This window comes from Dendropsophus ebraccatus, chromosome 5, assembly GCF_027789765.1.
Source record: "Dendropsophus ebraccatus isolate aDenEbr1 chromosome 5, aDenEbr1.pat, whole genome shotgun sequence".
Lineage (NCBI taxonomy): Eukaryota > Metazoa > Chordata > Amphibia > Anura > Hylidae > Dendropsophus > Dendropsophus ebraccatus.
In genome coordinates, this window is record NC_091458.1 from 133,708,849 (window position 1) to 133,729,777 (window position 20,929).

General features: G+C 43.6%; 1 protein-coding gene across 5 annotated transcripts in view; it reads right to left on the reverse strand.

Annotated features, from left to right (window-relative positions):
* The window catches only part of COL16A1 (collagen type XVI alpha 1 chain), a 150,924-nt gene that overhangs the window by 79,802 nt on the left and 50,193 nt on the right, over positions 1 to 20,929 (reverse strand). For all 5 annotated transcript variants that reach the window (XM_069971325.1, XM_069971322.1, XM_069971323.1 and 2 more), the window contains exons 9-11: positions 13,489 to 13,533; positions 11,279 to 11,314; positions 8,997 to 9,023 (exon numbers count right to left, since the gene is read on the reverse strand). In XM_069971325.1, coding sequence (XP_069827426.1) covers positions 8,997 to 9,023; positions 11,279 to 11,314; positions 13,489 to 13,533 — 108 coding nt within the window. The remainder of the gene's footprint in view (positions 1 to 8,996; positions 9,024 to 11,278; positions 11,315 to 13,488; positions 13,534 to 20,929) is intronic.

Consider the following 20,929-nt stretch of genomic DNA (forward strand, 5'->3'; position numbering starts at 1 on the left):
GTTCGGATCCCGAATATGAAAAAAAAAATGTTTGTGATTGGTTCGTGTTTGTTGAACATTCACGAACAAACAAATGAAAGAGCTGTTCAACTCCTTTACAGGATGCAGACTGCGCAAATTAGTAGTAGCTAGATAACAGCAATTATCCCGCAATCACAGTATACAGCCGTATACACATCAGTAGATGTCTGAACACACTGCCTGTCTCACAACAGCTTCTAAATATATGATTTTTATAGTTTTAGCCTTAACAAGGGCTTTTGGGGGTCCCTTCCCACCTAACTTCACCTAAAAGCTTTCTCTACCTGGTATACAATCATGTATATTGGCTGGAAAAAAGCGCCAGGAAATGTGGGAGGGCGAATCGAATTTTTTACTGCGTTATCGTTCGATTATGCGAATGCAATCAAATAGCGTGAATAGCATACTATTCGATCAAATAAAAAGAATATTATTCGCTCATTACTAGTATTTACCTGTAAAATAAAAACTACCCCAAGATATATGACTTACTAATATAGTATTATCTCATTAACCCCTGACACCCCTGACAATAAGTCAAAATTTTTCATCCAGCAGGGGGACACATAACAACTCAATCCCAAATTTCCAGCGCTGGATTGCCGCTTCGGGACCCTGTCGGTCTCCAGGATCCCCTGCACTGCCAACGTCACTACCCGAATGATGGACTGCATGTTCAGCCAGTCAGTGACTGGGACAGGAGACTGGTGCAATCACTGATTGGCTGAGCGCACAATCCGTCAGCTGGGACCGGCATTTTCCCCTAAGTTGTGACATTATCAAAACTTGGGAGAAAATGCCTTCTGGTGGGGGTCCCAGAGCCTGTGAACTGGGTGCTTCGTGGGCACAGGGAGAGGAAAGTAATGATTGTTTGTTATGTTCTTTTCTGCCACTGCCGGCTGTGAAATTTTTCAAATTGCCAGACCTCTCCTTTAAAAATGGAAGAACTACAAAATTAGTATTGTCTACATCTTCCTGGCTCCTCCCTTTTTGTAGACAATACATCATCCTCTGATGTCACAGGCTTGGCTGGATCTTGTCTCGGAGCCGTGGTCTAGGTCACTCTAAATCACTCTAAATCACTTTCCTATCATACACACAAATACATATATTTCTTTATTGGAACAATCAGGGAGAGTGAGGTATGTTACAACATGTTGGCTTGTGATGAATGATGCTACAAAAAAAAAGACGAAAGAAAGTGAAAGCAGCAGGTGCTGTAAACTCATGGTTTGTGCAATAGTTTGCAGGGAAATAAGATGTTCTGCAACAGCTTTGGGTGGGGAACTGGCTGGAGTGCTGTGGGAGGGGATTAAGCAGGTTTGGAGGACTGTGATAAAGATCTGAGGGGAAGCAATGCATTCTGGGAATTGTAGTACTGAGAAACTGTCCAATTAGGAAGTACAGAACTAAGAACCAATAGGATGTGGATAAGCATCCTGCCCAATACTGGCAGAATGAGCCATATGCCATGGTGCCATTAAAGAGAATAGGTCAGTCCAGAAATATAAAAGACCCTGTGTGTATCCTTGTCCTAACAGCTATCTAACAGTGTCGGCAGTTTGGAACGTAACTTACACGGAACGTTAACAAAAGTTACATAGATCAACTTTCTGGGGAAGTTTTCTATAGACAGATGAAAGTAAACTAGAGCTGTGTGCTAATGCATACCAGAATTATGTTTATAGACAACATAATGAAGCCTATAAAGAAAATTACACCCTACCTAGAGTGAAAACATGGCAGAGGATCCAAAATGTTATGGGACTGCTATGATGCCTTTGGGAAGGCCTTGAGCATATTACAGGAACAATAAAACCACACGATTATTAGACCATTTTAGAACAAAATGTACTCCCAAGTGTAGGAAAACTGGGTTAGAGACAAACAAAATGGGACCCACAGCCGTAGAAGTGCACAGGGATGCATAGGAAAGCAATAAGTCCTAATCTGAAACCAACTGAGAATCTTAGTAGAGAACTAAAATCCGCTATTGGCAAAAAGAACCTGTAAACATTGAAGAGCTTGGCAGCAAAAAGGTGCCAGAAGCTCACAGACGGATACAAAAAACTGGAGGCTGTCATCCTTGCCAAAGGTTGTCCTGCCACATATTACAGAAAAGTGCCATGTCATATAGGTGGTGTACTTTTTTATTTTTAGAAATAACCACCTCTTTTTTGTCAAATGTATTTGGACATATTATTAAAATATTACTTCGAGGGATACAACTTAAAGAGGTTGTCCAGGAAAAATAGACATGCCCCCTATGCACAGGATAGGGGACAAGCAAGAGATTGTGTTGGAGTTTTTTTTTTTCGACCTCTGTATCCCCCGCCAATCCCTTTATGGCCCCCCCTCTTTGTTATGAATACAGTCGCAGGTTCGACACGTGACCCGTGCCTCTATTTTACACAGTCAGCCCCTGTCTGTTCTATGGAGAGGGTAGGGGGGAGAAGGAAGATTAGTCGGCAGCAGAGAGCAGAGAACAAAGGATTACACAGCAGGAACTGTGTAGAGAGAGGTCAGAGAGGTCAGTGCTGACTGTCAGAGCAGATAGCCGGTGATTTAGCTTTGTTGTCCTGTTTTGGTGCCTCATCTCCTTCCACTCCTCCCCTTTTTATAGAGAACAATGAAGACGGGGGAGAGCTTGAAACTGATTTTTCATAATAAAAATCCATTTTTCGGCTAATAAATCCAATTACAAAGTTTCTTAAAATCGCCTGGTCTATTGATTTGTGCAAAAAAAAAGTCTAACAACAGTGACACTTTAAAATATAGGGGACCAGTATGCCTCTGGCACCAGCTTCGGAGGTCTGCAAGGGGATTAGGTGAGTCCTGGGTGGCGACAGGTGGTAAGGGGCGGCCTTATTCGGGGGATTTCCTAGTTTAAAATAGGGGGCGCCTTATTTTTTGGGGGATGCCTTACTTTAGGCTAGAGGGTAAGGTAGCTAGGGTGTCTTATTTAAGGAGGGTGTTTTATTTTTGGATAATACGGTATCTTACACCTATAAATCTCTGTACACAGTTATTTCTGATCCCACACACTAGCTGAGAGTGAGAGACACAACAAAAATGTCAACTTTCTAGGCGTTATAGTGACATTGTACTATGCGAGAAGCCTATATTTAGCAAAAATATAAGTGGTTGAACCAACCGCATCAACCTATGATTAGGATTAAATGGCTGCCCATTTTCCTCAATACAGTGTACCAAATGAAAACATATTAAAGCCCCATCTGTTCTACAAAAATTTTTTCCCGAGATTCTTAAGTAATAAAAATGTATTATTTGTCTTTACAATGTGTTGTTCTAAAGTGAGAAATGCTGCTCAACCTATTTAGGTATCGATGACCTTGGTCTTGATGGGGTTAAGCTGCCAAGTTACATTAGTCATAAAAATTCCCATTAGTCATAAAGTATTGATTATTTCAACCGCCAAGACCCCGGTGATTACGAGAACTGGCTGGATCCCGTCCCATTCCCAATAAGAGGCGGCAGCACGTGTGCAGCTCCCCTATGAAATAAATGAGAGTTTCCGGAACTGCTGAGAAATAGTGGATGGACCCTCGCTAAAAAATATTATATGGCTTGTCCTGTGAATAGGTCATAAAACAATGGGGAAACCCCTTAGCTCTCTTGACCTTTTACATTAAGAGAAGAACAAATTGAGAATCCTTGCCAAATATTCTTTACTCAGATAGCAGAAACCTTATTGTACGCACAAAATACACCAAGCGGAATCTGAGGCATTTACCTTTTTTTTTTTTTTTTTTAACCAGTGAGTTTCTGAAATGTTACAGAACTATATAAAAGATCGATAGAACACCATCTATATATAGGCATATTATTAATGCAGGTTAAGATAATCTGGGAATTTTAAAGGGGTTGTCCAGTGAAAATCTTTTTCTTTTAAATCAACTGGTTTCAGAAAGTTATATAGATTTGTAATTCACTTCTATTTTAAAATTTCAAGTCTTCCAGTACTTATCATCTGATGTATGTCCTGCAGGAAATGTTTTCTTTTCAGTCTGACACAGTGCTCTCTGCTGCCAACTCTGTCCGAGACAGGAACTGTCCAGAACAGAAGAGGTTTTATATGGGAGTTTACTACTGCTCTGGACAGTTCCTGTCTCGTACAGAGATGGCAGCAGAGAGCACTGTGTCAGCCTGAAAAAAAAAAAACATTTCCTGCAGTACATACAGCAGCTGATAAGTACTGTAGGACTTGAGATTTTTAAATAGAAGTAAATAAATAAATATAACTTTCTGAAACCAGTTGATTTTTGCTAGATAACCCCTTTAAATCTCCACAAGAAACCTTTAAGAATGCCCTGAAACAGACATAAATTTTTTGTCCACAGAATTCACATAATACAATGTCTGAACTGTAATGTGTTAAGGCTAGAGAAAGGCTCAAAGCATTAAGGCTAAAACATCTCACTATATGAACTGTGTAGACCAGTAAATATAATTCATGGATGCTATGCTGTCAAATCCAGTGCATGTCTGAGGATTTCTTGTTGTTTTAGCAGAGGTGTATATGAAGTACCATAAAACCTTGGATTACGAGCATAATTCAGTCCGGGAACGTGCTTGTCATCCAAATCAAAGCAAATGTTCCCAGAAGAAATAATTGAAATGCAGATGATTTGTTCCAGAATCCAAAGATAAGGTAGGTAAAGTGTTCTGTATGAATAAAGAACTCTGTATCTGTAATGAAGGGGTTAATCAGTTAAAGTGTAACTGTCATTTCAGGGTCATTTTTCTGAAAACAATAAATATCTATAGTACAAGCGACTTTAAGAAACTCTGTAATAGGTTTTATTTACCAAAATTGTTTCCTTCTGTGCTGAAAAAGCAGTTTTTCTAGCTTCCCCCTCACTTCAGAAGAAGCAGGATTTTGTGTCCATTATGCTCTATGGAGAGGGGAGGGGCTGAGAGGAGTGAGTGAGCACGGAGGATTTCTGCACAGCACAACACCCTGCAATCTTCTCTCAGCAAGTTCCTAGATAAGCACTGACCTTTCTGACCCCTGAATCCAGTGTTTTAGGTGCCTCGAGAGTCTACAAACAGCTGACCTTTATGTCTCTTCTCCCTGCTCCCTCATCTCCCTCGGCCCCTCCCCCCTCCATATTATATAATGAACACAGCAGGACCTGTCATAACTGGCTTCTCTGTAATAAAGACGGATTTGCCTGATAATACACAGATAAGAAGTGAGGGGGGGGGGGGGAGGCTTGGAAATCTATTATAGAGTTTCTTAAAATCATTTATACTACTGATTTCTGCAAAAATAAATTATGACAGTTACGCTTTAACTCTCTCTCCACATATAACTTCCCAGGTGGCTGCAAACCTGCTGGTGCTGGTACTAGTGCTATCAGTAGCTATAGGTGAAGGGGTTAATTCAGGGATCAGAGGGAAGCAACGGTGATGCGGACGGGCTATGGAGGAGAGCCAGAAGACGTCCAATCACTGGCAAAGTTGATCAGGTAGCAATGGGTTAAAATGAGAGAATTTTCTACCCAGTACAGTGTCAGGACCGAGTTACAATTTTTAAAAAATGATAAGTTTGTCTTGCACAAAGCTCGCAAACCCAGTTACTTGTAATCCAAGGTTTTTATACCAATACTTTGCTCCCTAAATCGCCATGGTAAAAAAGGTTAAAAACGGCAAATCATAGATTTTCTTCTTTAGTATAGTTTTGTAGCCAAACCACAGCGTGTATGGAAAATGTATGTAAGATGATCTGTGGTCAGTGTAAGATGCCATTACATAGCCCGGAGTTCCCTGACTCCAATGCTGTTTTATTTTGTTGCTATTCTCCCCAGTTAGTGAGATATGGGGGGGTTTACGACTTGCTTGACTATCTGCACTTTTCCATGAACAGTCAGGTGATTGTGAACTTACCCAGGTTTAGAAAAAACACAGCTACTTTCTTGCAAAAACAGCACCACCCCTGTCCTCAGGTTGGTGTGTGGTATTACAATGCAGCTCCATTAACTTCAATGCAACTGAGGTGCAAAACCCACCCACAAACTGAGGATAGGATAGGTGCTGTTTCTGGAAGAAAGTGGCCATGGATAACACCATATGACGCGGCTCCGTGAGAATCAATGGAGCCACGTCATAGAGGGGAAAGAATTCCCTCCCACTGGGGGCGGGCCAGCCCGCCTCCAGTGCTTCAGCTCCGGCCCGGAACCTGTGGATATAACAGCGCCGTACACGGGAACCAGGCCGCGGTTCAAAAGATGGACTGCTGCACCAGCTTCCCTGCTCCGGCGCCGATCTATCCGTGGGTCATGTTAAAAATTAGGTTCCTACCTATTTGACTATTCATGGAAAGGTGCACAGATCAACCTAATGGAAAGATCCCTGTATCTTGGGAACAGGGCATTTGAGCATAGCTACAAAATAAAAACAGCATTAGAATCAAAGCACCGAGCATACAAAATTATATTGACCACAAACTTAAGGAAGCACTCCTGTAGTTTGGATTATGCATTATGCAGCTAGTCAGCCATTATATATAGTTTAGCTAGTGTTACCTTATTTTGTTGTTCCTTTCTATCTATCCTGCAGTCCTTTCCTTCTGTTGGGTCATATGATCTCACGGTGACTCCATGGTAAATACATGTGTTTCTGCATGCTCACTGTGGTCACCATCTCTGCCAGAACTTCCCTGCTCACAGCAGCTGCCTTTGACACTTCTGATACTGTCTCTGCAGTGACAGCCCACTCAACCAATTACTGTCCGCAGTGTTGTCTCATCTAGGTCTCTGATTGGCTGAGCGGGCTGTCATTGCAAAGACTGGTTCTGAAGGGTCAACAGCAGCTGCGGTCAGCAGGGAATCCTACAGACAAGGCTGGAGGACACCGGGGGACCGTGGACAGGTTAGTACATCTTTATTATTTACAATACCCAATCAGCTGTCGTCCATACATCAGCTATTACATGGAGCGATGCGCCATTGGTGGCTGATACGTTTTTAACATGTTGAAAGACAACAATAGGCTGATGATCAGTTCCTTGGCTGATCATTGTCTTCATTAAATGAGAACTATCTTCCTGATTCTGCCTGACTTGGCGGTAGAGATGAGCGAACCTCAAGCATGTTAAGGTTCATCTGAACCCGAGAGTGCGGCATTCAATTACTGGTGGCTGCCAAAGTTGGATGCAGCCCTAGAGAGTCCTGGAAAAAAACTGTTATAATGGATTCAATGACAATTCAGCTTCTCTGACTATATATAGTACTAATACTCTCATAGCTTAATTAGTGATTTTGGGTGCATGCACACTACAGAATACGCGCATAAAGGCCACTGCGGATTCCGTCGCTGACCCCTGCTCGCGGCAGTACGCCTCTCCACCAGTGGCATCAACACCATTTTATGTCTGGGCCAATTCCACTGCCCGACGAAAGAATTGACATGTCAATTCTTTCGACGGACGGCGGAATTCGCCTGTGCTTAGATGCGCGCTCCCGCGAGCAGGGGCCAGCAACTGAATCCGCAGAGGCCTTTACACGTGTATTCCTAAGTGTGCATGTCCCCTTAGCAGGCAGAGATGATACTGTCTCTAGATTTTAATGTGATGCTGTGCTGATGAATCATAGGACTGAGAACAGATATGAAAGGCTATGCAATAATGAAGTGTGGATAGAGCAGAGCTGCGATGAAACAGATGACACAGCGGGGAGGTGTGAACCCAACATCTGATGATTTTTTAAGTGTAACTATCATTTAAAGTATTTTTGAAGAAATTAATAGTACAAGCAACTAAAATAAAAACTCTGTAATAGGTTTTATTAGGTAAAAAAAAGCCTCTTTCTGTGCTCAAAAAGCTGTTTTGCAGCCCCCTCCCCCTCACTTCTTATCTGTTCATTACCAGACAAAGTTGTCTACATTACAAAGACGCAGGAATCTGATAGGTCAGGGTTGTTTTGGGAACTTGATGAGAGAATATTGCAGAATGATGTGCTGTGCAGGGCTGCCTTTTCTCCTCTCAATGCTCACTCATCCCCTCATCCCCTCCCCTCTTCATAGATTATTATGGACACAGAAAAGTGGCTTCTTCTGAAGTGAGGGGGGGGGAAGGGGGCTGAAAAAGAGCTTTGAGTACAGAAAGAGGCTCTTTTGCTTAATTAAGCTTATTACAGAGTTTCTTAAAATCGCTTTTACTATTGATAATTATTGATATCTGAAAAGTGACATTTAAATGACAGTTACACTTTAAGGCTATGTTCACACTACGTAAGTTTCCGGCCGTAGCGTGTTCCGTGAATAAGCGGCCGGAGACTTACGTAGTTTGTGTATAATGTAAAGTATACGAAGTACGGCTGCACAGTTCACACTACGTAAGAACTTACGCCCGGATCGTACGCGGCGGCGTAAAAAATGAACCAGACCATTGTTTGTGTACGAAAATGCCGTAACTTACGCCCGTAGCGTTACATGCGGTCCCGTACGTAGTGGTGATTTCTTCATTTTTGCAGCTTTTTGTGCCGATCCAAAAGGTTCTGTGGAGTGTCCGGGGCTAGGCGAAGATTTCCAAGTAAAAGACCGCTGTCAGATCGCTACGTAGGGCGCTCGGGAAGCGTAAGTAGACTTCGGGCGTAAGTTCGCGGTCCGTACGTAGCCGGCCGCAAGTAGCGTAAATCTCCGGCCGGAGTTTACCGCGTATATGTCCGGCCGCGAAAATATGCGGCCGGACATATACGCAGTGTGAACATAGCCTAATCATGTTAGCATTTTGTTCTCAGCCAATGTACAAGCACTGGTTTATTTGTCGGCTGAATGCTGGCCCTATTACCTGAAGCCATATTAACCTGTTTGGTAGATAATCGGCCAGCGTAATAGGGCCTTGTCTGTGTAATAATATGATGGGGGTCAGACTACAGCGCATGGGTCACATAATCAAATATTCAGAGTGAAGAACATATTCCAATAAGCAAATACCTTTCTACTACACTTACCCTGGGGCCTTGTGGTCCAATTGTGACCTATTAAAAAACACAAAAATACAAATTAGACTGTACTTTCGACCTTAAAGAGTAACTGTCATGTTTTTTTTATTGCACAAATCAGTAGTCTAAGCGATTTTAAGAAACTCTGTAATAGGTTTTATCAGCCAAAAAAGCCTCCTTCTGTCCTCAAGAAGCAATCTCCCAGCCTCCCCCCCTGACTTCTTATCTGTGCATTATCAGGCAAACACGTCTTCATTACAGAGAAACCAATGAAGACGGGTTCTGCTCTCTCCATTGTAAGCCTATGAAGGGGGGAGGGGCTGGGGGAGATGAGGGAGCAGGAAGAGGTGACATGAAGGTCAGCTGTTTGTAGACTCTCTGGGCACCTAAAACGCTAAATTCAGGTGTCAGAAAGGTCAGTGCTTATCTATGAACTTACTGAGAGAAGATTGCAGGGTGTTGTGCTGTGCAGGACTGCTCTGTGCTCAGTCACTCCTAACAGCCCCTCCCCTCTCCATAGCCACATAATGGAGAGAGAAATCCTGCTTCATCTGATGTGAGGGGGGAGGCTGGGAGATTGCTTTTTCACTACAGAAGGAAACTCTTTTAGTACATAAGACCTATTACAGAGTTTCTTAAAATCGCTTGTACTATAGATATTTATTGTTTTCAGAAAAATGACCCTGAAATGACAGTTACGCTTTAAGTGCTGTAAAGTGCTACTAAACAGTGAAATAGAGATGAAAAAGGGGACAAGTGTATAGTGCGTCTGCCAAAACTCAGCCCCCATGCAGTCAGAGAAGGGGTCTGCCTTATGGAAAGATGGCGTATTGTAAGCATACAAGATACGCACGTCTGGGAGCACATGCTGTCTGTATTATGTTGTTGTTTTTTAATCAGCTTTTGATATTTTTCTTTGCTTTGCCTATTTTCTTTGCTCTCTTGTGCCCGGTATCATCTGCCTTTCATCAAAGCTCACACAAGCAGAAAACAAGCAGAATTGGACAGGCTAAGACATGATGTACGTCTCCAGTTTCAGCGCTCTACACAAGAAGCTGTCTGGCCTTGCTGGAAATCTAATGGAGTCTTGTAATAATTAATAACTGTTATTTTTTTTTCTTCATGGGAATGTCTGCATGATTTAAGGCGCACCCTAGCCTACAGGCTGTATAATCAGGAGATGACCCTAACTATAAGGAAAACGTCTCCCTTCTCTCTGTACTACAGGTATGTATAGGGTATATACCGATAACTCCTCCCACATTGATGAGCACCTGGAAAAGAAATGCACAGCTGCTTTTGTTCTAGCATTTTTTCCATCTTAACTCAGCAGTCTTCAGACGCATGTAAGGAAGCCATTCATGTTATGTTATTGTTCCAAAAAAAACATCCACAGCTGCTCCTTGTCTTAATACTTTCAGATAATATGGAACACAATACAATGCAGTGTCCAGTATGTCTCCCTTCACATTAAAACATTGCTGTCCAGACCACCATAGTATTAATAGGATGAGCTTAATATAATCTTAAGCTATGTTCCCAAAAAGGTCTTTTTTTGGCCGTTTGGGTCCGTTCACACTACGGAATCAGCACCGAAATTCCGTGCGAAACCCCCACCTGTGAAATCGGCGATGAATCCTGCCTGCCATGTGATTCAATGGGAGCGCCTCCGTTCGCTGTGCCTCTCCGCTCAAAGAATTGACATGTCAATTCTTTAAGCGGAGAGGCGTTAGAGAGCGGAGACGCACACAGCCTCACATTGAAACACATAGCAGGTAGGATTCGTCGGGCAAAGGTTCCACACGGAATTTCGGCACCGATTCCATAGTGTGAACGGACCCTTTGAGCCCAAATAACGGACGATATTTAAGAATGAAATTTGTGGGAACTTAACCTTATGTTGTAATATGCAACGCAGAAAAGAACATGAATGAATTTTTAGGTTAACAGGGAACAGCTAGGTAAATCTTCATAGAACCTGCTGAGACATTAACATGAACACATTGTAGTGTGCTACCCCGCTCATGATATTCCTCACCCTGTTACTCTACTGGCTTAGTTGACCTTTGCTAGGACTATATGGATTATACCTGTACCTTTTGTATGTTAGGCAGTTTAAAATGGAATATGGATTGGACGCATTAAATATTTATTAGTTCTTTAATCACTTGCACAGATCGAAATGTAAAAAAATGTAACTATGAACGTGGTCAGAACTGTTTAACTACTGAATATAAGGAAAACGGGATACAGCTGTATGTGATGGGAGTTAATATTAGCTATGTACTTACATTAGGTTCTGGAAGCCGAAATGCACATGATGCACACTGGAATAAAATAAAGAAAGGTCAAAAAATTGTCAAAGAAATTATATTCTTAAGAGGGTGCACGAGCTGATACTGCAGTCATGTCACCCCCAGACAACTGAAACTTGATATTTATGATCAAAGGAGAATTTCAGGCAGGGACTTCTTCAAAATTGCTCCAGCGTTGGTGTCCACTGTCCTCTGCTCCAAACCCCAGTCCCCAGTCACTTTCTGGGAACCGGGACCAGTGAGGTGTGTGAGGTCTGATCAGCCAATCAGAAGGCCGTCAGCACCCAGCAGAGGACAGCAGACATTCGTTTGATCCTCGTCCCCCGCCCGCTACCACAGCTATTACACGCGGCAACAGCGAGTGGGCGAGTGCGGGAGCGGGCATGAGGAGCTGCGGGGGGGCTGCCCGGGTGATCGCTAGATCGACCGGGCAGCCCATAGAGAATAGTGGCGGTCTGCTGCCACCGCTCCTATTCCACGTAGCAACGGCAGAAAATTGCTGCTATCACAGTCGTTTATTTTTCAACATGCTTGAAAGACAAATGACTGCAACGATCAGCCGACATGAACGATGTCGGCTGATCGTTGCCTTCTACTTCATGGGACGATAATCGTCCTGTGAAATAGGGCCTTTACAAAAGTTCCGGGGGGGGGGGGGGGGGGGGGAGGGGTCATCTAATGCCATATAATTAAGCATTTATTTGCTTTTCTCTTGTTGCAGTCCCTAGCAGAGCCATGCCTGTCATTAGGCCAAATGAGTTTATATGCTAATGTCTTCTACACAACACCGACTTCATTGGCCCTATGATCTGTAAACGAATGCAAGGAGGGGGGATGCAAGCACTTTGCTAGCATTGTTAAACAGTTTATCTTAGACACAAAAACAATGATCACTACCCTTTTAAATTGAGCACAAGGTGTGATGGTTGCATAAGCATGAATATGATCGCTCTGAGCAGTCAAAACACAATGGGGGAGATTTATCAAACTGGTGTAAAGTAGCATTGTCTTAGTTGCCCCTAGCAACCAATCAGAGTCCGCTTTTCATTTTTCAAAGGGTCTGTGAGGAAAGAAAAGTGGAATCTGATTGGTCACTAGGGACAATTCTGCTTTACACCAGTTTGATAAATCTCCCCCAATGACTTTTATTTATGTGAAGTGTTTTCAATTGTTTTAATTTAGAGAAACACTAAAGAATAAGAATTATTTACCACATCTGTGGACCTAGCAACTTGGAAACCTTTTTTGTCTTGTCCTTACCAAGTGCGGAAGTTCTTGCTTGAACACAGCAATTTATTGGTGCTCTGGATTTTGTGTATGCACTTGAAGGAGAAGTCTGGCCAATTTTAAAATCTGGCAGGGGCAGGGGGGAAATCGGCTATTGGACCCCTGCTGGAAGGCATTTTCCACAAGTTGGGATGACATCGGGGGAAAATACCTGTCCCAGCTGATGTACTGACCGCTCAGCCAATCAGTGACTGGAGCGGCGTCCCACCCTAGTCATTGACTGGCTAAGTGGCCAGTACATCGGGTCATGATGTGTCAGCGCCGGAGATCCCTGAGCCCAGCAGGGATCCCAAGGCCGGTTCCCAAGTTCCTGCTCCAGATTAAATTCCTCTCTGCCCCTGCCAGTTGCCAGATTTTAAAATTAGCCGAACCTTTCCTTTAAGGGGAGATTTACTAAGATTGTACCCCTGGCATACACCAGGGAGAGGGCGCGGATTCTTTCCTTCTCCTTTGCATATGCCAGCCATAACTCCTGCTCGCCTAAAGGACAGGCAGGTGGGTGGGGGTGGGAGGTTGTTGGGTGGGTGACAAGGTGGGGAAGAGGCATGGTCTCCTTCCAAACCTAATTTATCAAGGTTTACCAAGGCGTAAAAATCCACATCTGCTTCATTGTTCCATCTGGAAAGGGGACGTGGATTTATTAAGGACTGGCCGCTCTGAAGCTAGAGCACGTAGGACCCAGGGAGAAGCAGACCGAAGGAGCAGCCCTGGAGCGTGGATAGGTAAACTATATAGTTTAAGCAAGGGCTGCACGGACATCGGTAACGATGTCCTTGCAGCCCTTGTTAAACGATTATCGGGCCGTGTAATAGGCCCAGTAAACAAGCGCCGATCTAGCAGATCGGCGCTTGTGTAATACCACCTTAAGTCCTGTGTGTGGATGTAAGTAATACACTCACCTCTGCAGGAAGGTCGATTGGCATCCCAGAAGAAATCTTCTCCCCCTATAGAAAATAGATAATAATATTATAATATTAGTTGAATAAACCAAGCTAACATAGCAGTACATAGCAGTTTAGGGACGGAGTAATAGTCTACGTGGGATGTTTGCATTTTGGTCGTGATGTGATAGTCTCTATTTTTTATTTTTTTTTTTTTTGCGTGAGCTTATAAATTCGAATATTCTTCATTCCTTTCTTCTCTGTTTGGGAATGGTTTGTGCCCACACACAAGGAACAAAATGTTCATTCTTCCATATATTTGGATGCTGTCTACTTAGAAGCAGGACTCTTTCCTTTCTTTTGGTCGTGTAAAACTCTCTTGTCGATTCTGATCTTTTCGTCTTTTTATTTTTTGGCAGAGGCTGACAATGGAAAATGTGATGCACTGACGCTAGTAGCCTGAATGGGCTTCTTCTACACTATGTGACACAGGTTTCCTTCTTTCAGACTATCAGTAAAAAGGTTTGTGTTTTGTCAGCTGTTTTTTATATGTCTGGTTTATGATTTCTAGTGGTTACTATGACCCCCTTTCCATAAACACTTTACTGATATACAGCATATACATTTTATTATTATGTTTGACATTTATTTCTGCATCTGAAAAGTATGTGGCGTGACAAAATGGATATTAACCTCGGATGACTGGCTAAGGATGAAATATCTTTGTGACACCAACAAGCAAAATCATCTATAGAAAAACAATTGTTATGTGCAGGTCAAAACCACAAACACCACTACATGGAATTGGAATATAATGGCAATGTAGGCAAAACCATATGGTGAGTGAGTGCGCTATAGAGGATAAAAAACATTTTAGATTTCAGCTTCAATCAGAAACTGTGGCCCAGATGTATCAACATGTAACCCTGACTCGCTAGGGCTTCATCCCACTTCTTCAGCCTGAGTGGTGCTGAGTGGTGCCTGCCTGAGCATGCCTGAGTGGTGCTGATCTCTAGTTTCAACCAATATAAAGACCTTTTTTTTTGTACAGGACTTTGTTACAATACATAAATTTTGATGCTATTCAAGTGAATACAAAGCATCATAGTGTAGAAAAGTAATTGTAATCTATTGTAGACCTCAGAGAAGGGACAGTTGGAAGGCCGCATTGGGTCATTTCTAGCTTGAACACGATTGGGCATGGAGGCGTATAGGTTCTATACAGTATTATATCCTTTGGAACACCTGCACACTCCTAGGGTGCCAAAGCTTGTCCTATAAGGGTATGTTCACACTGAGTAAAACAGGCGGAATTCCACGGTGGAACTTTCCACCCTGGAATCCTGCCTGTCTCAGTGTGCCATAGCCCGTCTATGGGAGAGCACTTGCTCCTCCGCAGCCGCCGCTCTCCACTCAAAGTAGTGACATGTCATTTCCTAGAGCGGAGAACGGCGGTGGCGGAGCACTCACATCGGGACACTGAGCACAGTGGGATTCCGCCGTATTTGCTCAGTGTGAACATACCCTAAAATCTTGATTGGCAATGCATATGGCAACTGGCAGTAGGGCAAGGAAGTGCTGAAATCCAGCACAGATATTTTTGAAGAGTGTTGTCTCATATGCTGATCTTAAAGCCCCCCCCCCCCTCCCCAGAACACAGGCATGATAAATCCTCTCAATTGTGTTTATTTTTTGTCAATGACTATACGTACTCTAGCGCAGAGTACATATTCACACACCCATACATTCACACACCCATAGTGCAGCCCACAACCGCGGCCCACACTACGAATGTGCATCCGTAGTGCTCTGTGCTTCTACATTGCCGCTTCATTAGCATAGCGATCCGGGACACAAGATGCGGTCCGTATTACAGCAGGTCCTATTTTTTTGCGGCACAGATCGCAGCCCCATACACATGTATAGTCGTGTGAACAGGGCCATTGAATAACATTGGTCCTATGTTCTGTCCGTGATTGTGGTCCCACAACTGCGCACAAAACAACGGATGTGTGAATGTAGCCTAAGTCAGATGTATGTAGTAGGAAAAGGATAGTTTGGGTGATGTCACTGTGCAGCAGCATCTCCTGATTTATCATCTTTGTCAACTATAATAAAATGTTGATACCATTGCGGTCCGGCCTACTAAATTTACATTTTCAGCAATAGCAAATAAAAGGTGTTGTATGGGGGAAACTACATTTATTTCTATGGTTGGTGGTGGTGTAAAAATAATAAACAAGCTATACTCAGCTATACTATAAGCGCGGCGGAATCTGTTGGCGCTATACAACTAAAATTATTATTATTATTATTATACTCACCTCTCCCAAGCCTTTGCAGCTGCTACGCCGATACTCCTGGTCCTCCACTGCTTGTTTAATATTTTTGCCAGCCATGAAGAAAATTTTTGTTTTCCCTGGACAATCCCTTTAAGTGGCAACGCTTCTCTTGGCAATATCTATAGATTGGTCAGGGTCCGAACACTAAGACCCCCAGCGGTCAAAACATTTCATGAGCCTGTCTGACATATCAAATGTTTCCCTATATGACAGGGACACTCAGCGATCCCAAAAATCTACGTTTTATAATACATAATTAAAATCTATTGATGTAAATATATTCTCTGTGTCCCTTTAAGCCACCGGTTTCCTATATACAATTTCAACCAAATGAAAATTTAATTATAAAAACCTGCCCGATAGCAACAAGAAAAGAGCAAGCATTCTATTCATGTCAGGCCCTTCAGATGAGAACGTTGTATGTGGGCTGAATCTGCAATCTATTATGCAGCCAGAAAAGAAGCAATCATGGAGTTATTATATAACATGAATTATCTCCCTGTGCCGAAACATGTCATATTCCTTTATATAGATAATTGAGCTTCATGAAAGGCGTCCCATTGGAAGAGTATTAAAATTCTTATATTTATAAAGATGTCGGCTGTATTTTCTAACCTTACGCATTACAGGAGTCTACTAGTCGATTTTGTTCCATTATTCTCCCCATTATTTAATTGCTCCTAATAGTATGATCCGGCTCCACTCTGTAATTACATTTATTGCCCCTTCCTGTCATTCCTCCCCTACCTTATGTTTTACACCTGGCACCACTGATTAGCTGGTACGATTACTAAATATTGAATAGCACTGGTCATCCGTGACCTTGGGGACAGCAGAATTAAAACCAGAATTGGAACAGAAATTAACTGAATGTAACTGACTTAATCTCACGCTAGCTTAAAGGGTTATCCAGCGAAAATCTTTTTCTTTAAATCAACTGGTTTCAGAAAGTTTTATAGATTTGTGATTTACTTCTATTTAAAAATCGCAAGTCTTCCCATACTTATCAGCTGCTGTATGTCCTGCAGGAAGTGGTGTTTTCTTTTCAGTCTGACACAGTGCTCTCTGCTGCCACCTCTGTCCAAGAAAGGAACTGTCCAGTTCAGGAAAGGTTTTCTATGGGTAATTGCTGCTGCTCTGGACAGTTCCTGTCTCAGGGTATGTGCACACTACGATATCCCGGCGGATCACCCGTGAATATGCGCAGCTTCAATTACCAATTTTATGCTCAAATCTGGATGTCACCTCTTTGCTATCCAGAATTCCGGAATGTCTGTCAGCTATATCTTCTTTTCTCTCCTCTCGCTTTCTTAAACTCAACATGGACATAACCATAGAATAAAGCCTATGGGAGCAGCGGCCACCAGCAGCCACAGGGGAGGGTGAGCTGCAGAATCTGCGGCAGGTGATCCGCCAAGATTCTGTAGTGTGCACATACCTTAAGACAGAGATATCAGCAGAGAGCAATGAAAAGAAAACAGGACATGCAGCAGCTGATAAGTATGGGAAGACTTGAGATTTTTGCATAGAAGTAAATTACAAATCTGTATAACTTTCTGAAACCAGATGATTTGAAAGAAAAAATGATTTTCACTGGATAACCCCCTTTAAAATGTTTACTTTGGCTATTACTGTAGCTTTGCTACATTTCCTGTGAACAGACATGACAACCATCATCCTCTGTCGTTGACACAGCCGAATATTCCCTCCTCTTACAAACATTTTTATCCCTTGCCACCAGAGGCTTAGCTCCTCCCCGGATCTCATTAAACATCTCCAACCGCACATTCAATGTCTTCCACTCTTAGCTGCTTTAGCCCTCTCCATCTATAGGTTTGGCCTGAGGCAAATCATACAATCCCATGGCTTCAATTTACAATGTTATGCTTATGACACTCAAATCTGGATGTCACCTCTTTGCTATCCAGGATCCCAGAGTGTCTGTCAGCTACTGTATATCTTCTTTGCTCTCCTCTCGCTTTCTTAAACTCAACATGGACATAACAGCATTCATCATCTTTCTTCCACCTTGTTTCAGCACCATTAAATCTCTCAGTTACAGTCCCCTATCCCACAAGTCCGCTGCTTTGGGGTAACCTTTGACACTGACCTTCAAACAACATTTCCAAGCCCTTACGACCTCCTGCCACCCCCACCTTGAAAACCCTAAAATTGCTCTTTTATTAACTCTGACACACCAAAACTGCTAGTACATGCCCTCATTGTCTGCTGCCTAGACTCCTGCAACAAACACAGGATAGGGGAAAAGTAGGATATCGCGGGGTGTGTGTGTGTGTCTGACACAGAGGGTACCCCCCCCACACCAATCTCCATATTGTATAGTTATGAACAGAGCCACTGGTACGGCATTTGACTCGCGTCTCTATTCATTACTATGGAGTCGTTGGAAAGAGTCGAGTACATCGCTCTTCTGGCTTACTCGGCTCTTTTCGTCGCTCCATAGTAATGAACAGAGCCCGGGGCCCGATATGGAGATCAGCAGGGATACAAAGGTTGGACCCCCTGCAACCTCCTACTTTTCCCCTATCCTGTGGAAGTGAACTTTTCCTGGAATACCTCTTTAACGTATTGACCATGCAATAGTATGTACTGTAAGGCTATGTTCACACTTGGTCGTTCCATGACACGGAATGGCCGAATGATCTTTAGCGCCACTAAGTTCTGATGCGGGTGCATCAGTGCGCGCCTGCATCAGAACTCCCCACTGCATACAATGGAGCATGCGGCCGGAGCCGCACGCTCCATTGTGTGCACTGACAGGTTTTCGTTGAATAGCGGCCTCAGAAAACTGACATGTTAGTTACTCGCGGCGCCGCTAGGGATCCAGTCCGGAGCGTATACTTTATGTATACACTCCGTCCGGGATTCCTCAGAAGGCAGCACTACGTAAACACTTTAGAGTTCACGGCCGTTGTTACAAGTTCCGTGATGGAACTTACGTAGTGTGAAAATAGCCTAAGTCAGCAGAAAATGGATCCTAACGGATGGCATACAACTGCATCTGTTTTTACCATCTGTATTTGCATCCTTATTTTCCCCATGAAATGGATACATTAAACAGACATCACAAACACAGAGTTACCCAGCCTAAGGGTAAGTGCACACTGAGTAAACAGGACGGAAAGTCTGTTGCGTAATCCGACGCTCGCATCCGCTCGCAGACAGCAGCGGACGCGCGTCTCTCCCCTTGCCATAGACTTCATTTTATGCACGGGCGGATTCCTTCCTCCGCCCAAAGAATGATCGAGTTCGCTGTCCGCGAGCGGGTGTGAGCGTCGGATTAAGCAACGGACTTTCCATTCTACTTACTCAGTGTGCACATACCCTAACTTAGCACACTTAAAGGGAACCTGTCACCCCCCGTGCCGGGGTGACAGGCTCCCGACCCCCCGCTACAGCCCCCTATACTCACCTGATCTCCCCGGGTCCCGCTTCTGGATCCGGTCGGGTCACGGAGATCTCAGCCGCTGCAGCCTGGCGCGCGTGCTGAGAGATGAGTCCAACGCTCATAGAGAATGACGGAGCGCTGGACTCTCCTGTCATCCTCTATGAGCGTTGGACTCATCTCTCAGCGCGCGCGCCGGGCTGCAGCAGTTGACCCGACCGAATCCAGAGGCGGGACCCGGCGGGATCAGGTGAGTATAGGGGGCTGTAGCGGGGGGTCGGGAGCCTGTCACCCCGGCACAGGGGGGACAGGTTCCCTTTAAGCTACAGCAATGTGTTAAATGATTGGGTAATGCTTGTCATTGCATAAATACAGCCCATGCAATCTTCTATTGGCGGGCGTCATGCACAGATTACTCTGCAGAGCTCTGTGGTTTCCACTCTCATTGACATCAGGGTAGGAAAGACAAACGCGTACATTCTGTAGTCATATTGCTTTAGTCCGCACACAAATAAACTCAAACCAAGACTGAACTGTCCCTACACTAAGAATAAGTCTAGTAGAAATCAATATGAATGATGGTGATTAAAGGAATTCTGTTTCGGTATCTTTACTAATATCTCTCGTAATTCTCTATATTAACGCCAGTATTGTTTAATTGTGTTTTATTTCTGGTGGCACGGGCTTGCCAGGAATTATCCTATCATCCTATCCAGCTCATTTTCCTTTTCTCCGGCCAGTTTAATATTCTGTATTGTGAAACACTCACGATAAATGAATCCTGCTTTGTCAGCACATAGTTGGATCAATGAGTGGTGGATTCCCATCCAACCCTCTCACCACTAATGGATTTTGAGGTTAGCAAAAAACCTTTTTGGAAGCCACATAAATCCCTCCTCACTTTTATATCATGGCTCTATCAACCCTCCCTTCCAATTTTATTTTGCTTCCATTCTCATTTTTACATTGTGTCTCTTCATGATATATCAAATCCCACACACTATGTTCCACATACGTGGCTTTTCTTTATAGCTATGGGCCCGCTCCGGGAAAATATCCGTGAAGGCAGCCATCTCGTAACGTAGACGAACACTAATAATGATCATGATCGTTATTAGAGGCTGTCTATTTAACAAGACGGATGCTATTACCCAATATTTTCCCGAAGGGGGAACATAGCTTATGGAAGTATAGAAAATATGGGCCGGTTCACGCAGAGTAAAACAGTTGGAATTCTGCGGCGGGAATCCCGCCTGCCTCAGTGTCTCATACTGTCTTTATGGGATGGCTTGAGTGCCTCTGCTTCCGTCGAATTGACATGTCAATTCTTTGAGCGGAGAGCAGCGGAGGCGCCGAGCCATCCCATAAAAACACTGAGGCAGGTTGGATTCCGTGGCAGCGGGGGGCTCCGCCAAGGAATTTCCGCCTGTTTTGCTCTGTGTGAACATACCCTATGGAAGAGTTTGGCTTAGATAGAGCTCTCCGTCTTGCAAGATTTCTCAACTGTAGTTGCATCCCAAGAAGAGGTGAGCGAATCTACAGTAACGGTAGCTTCACACACATAAGTATCGCAGTGAATTTTCTGCTGCAGATACGCAGTGGATACGCAGCAGATACGCAGCAGATTTGAAGTGAATAACTGAACACAGCATCAAATCTGCAACATCAAATCTGTTGCAGATCTGCTGCTGATCGCATCGCTCGTGTGTGT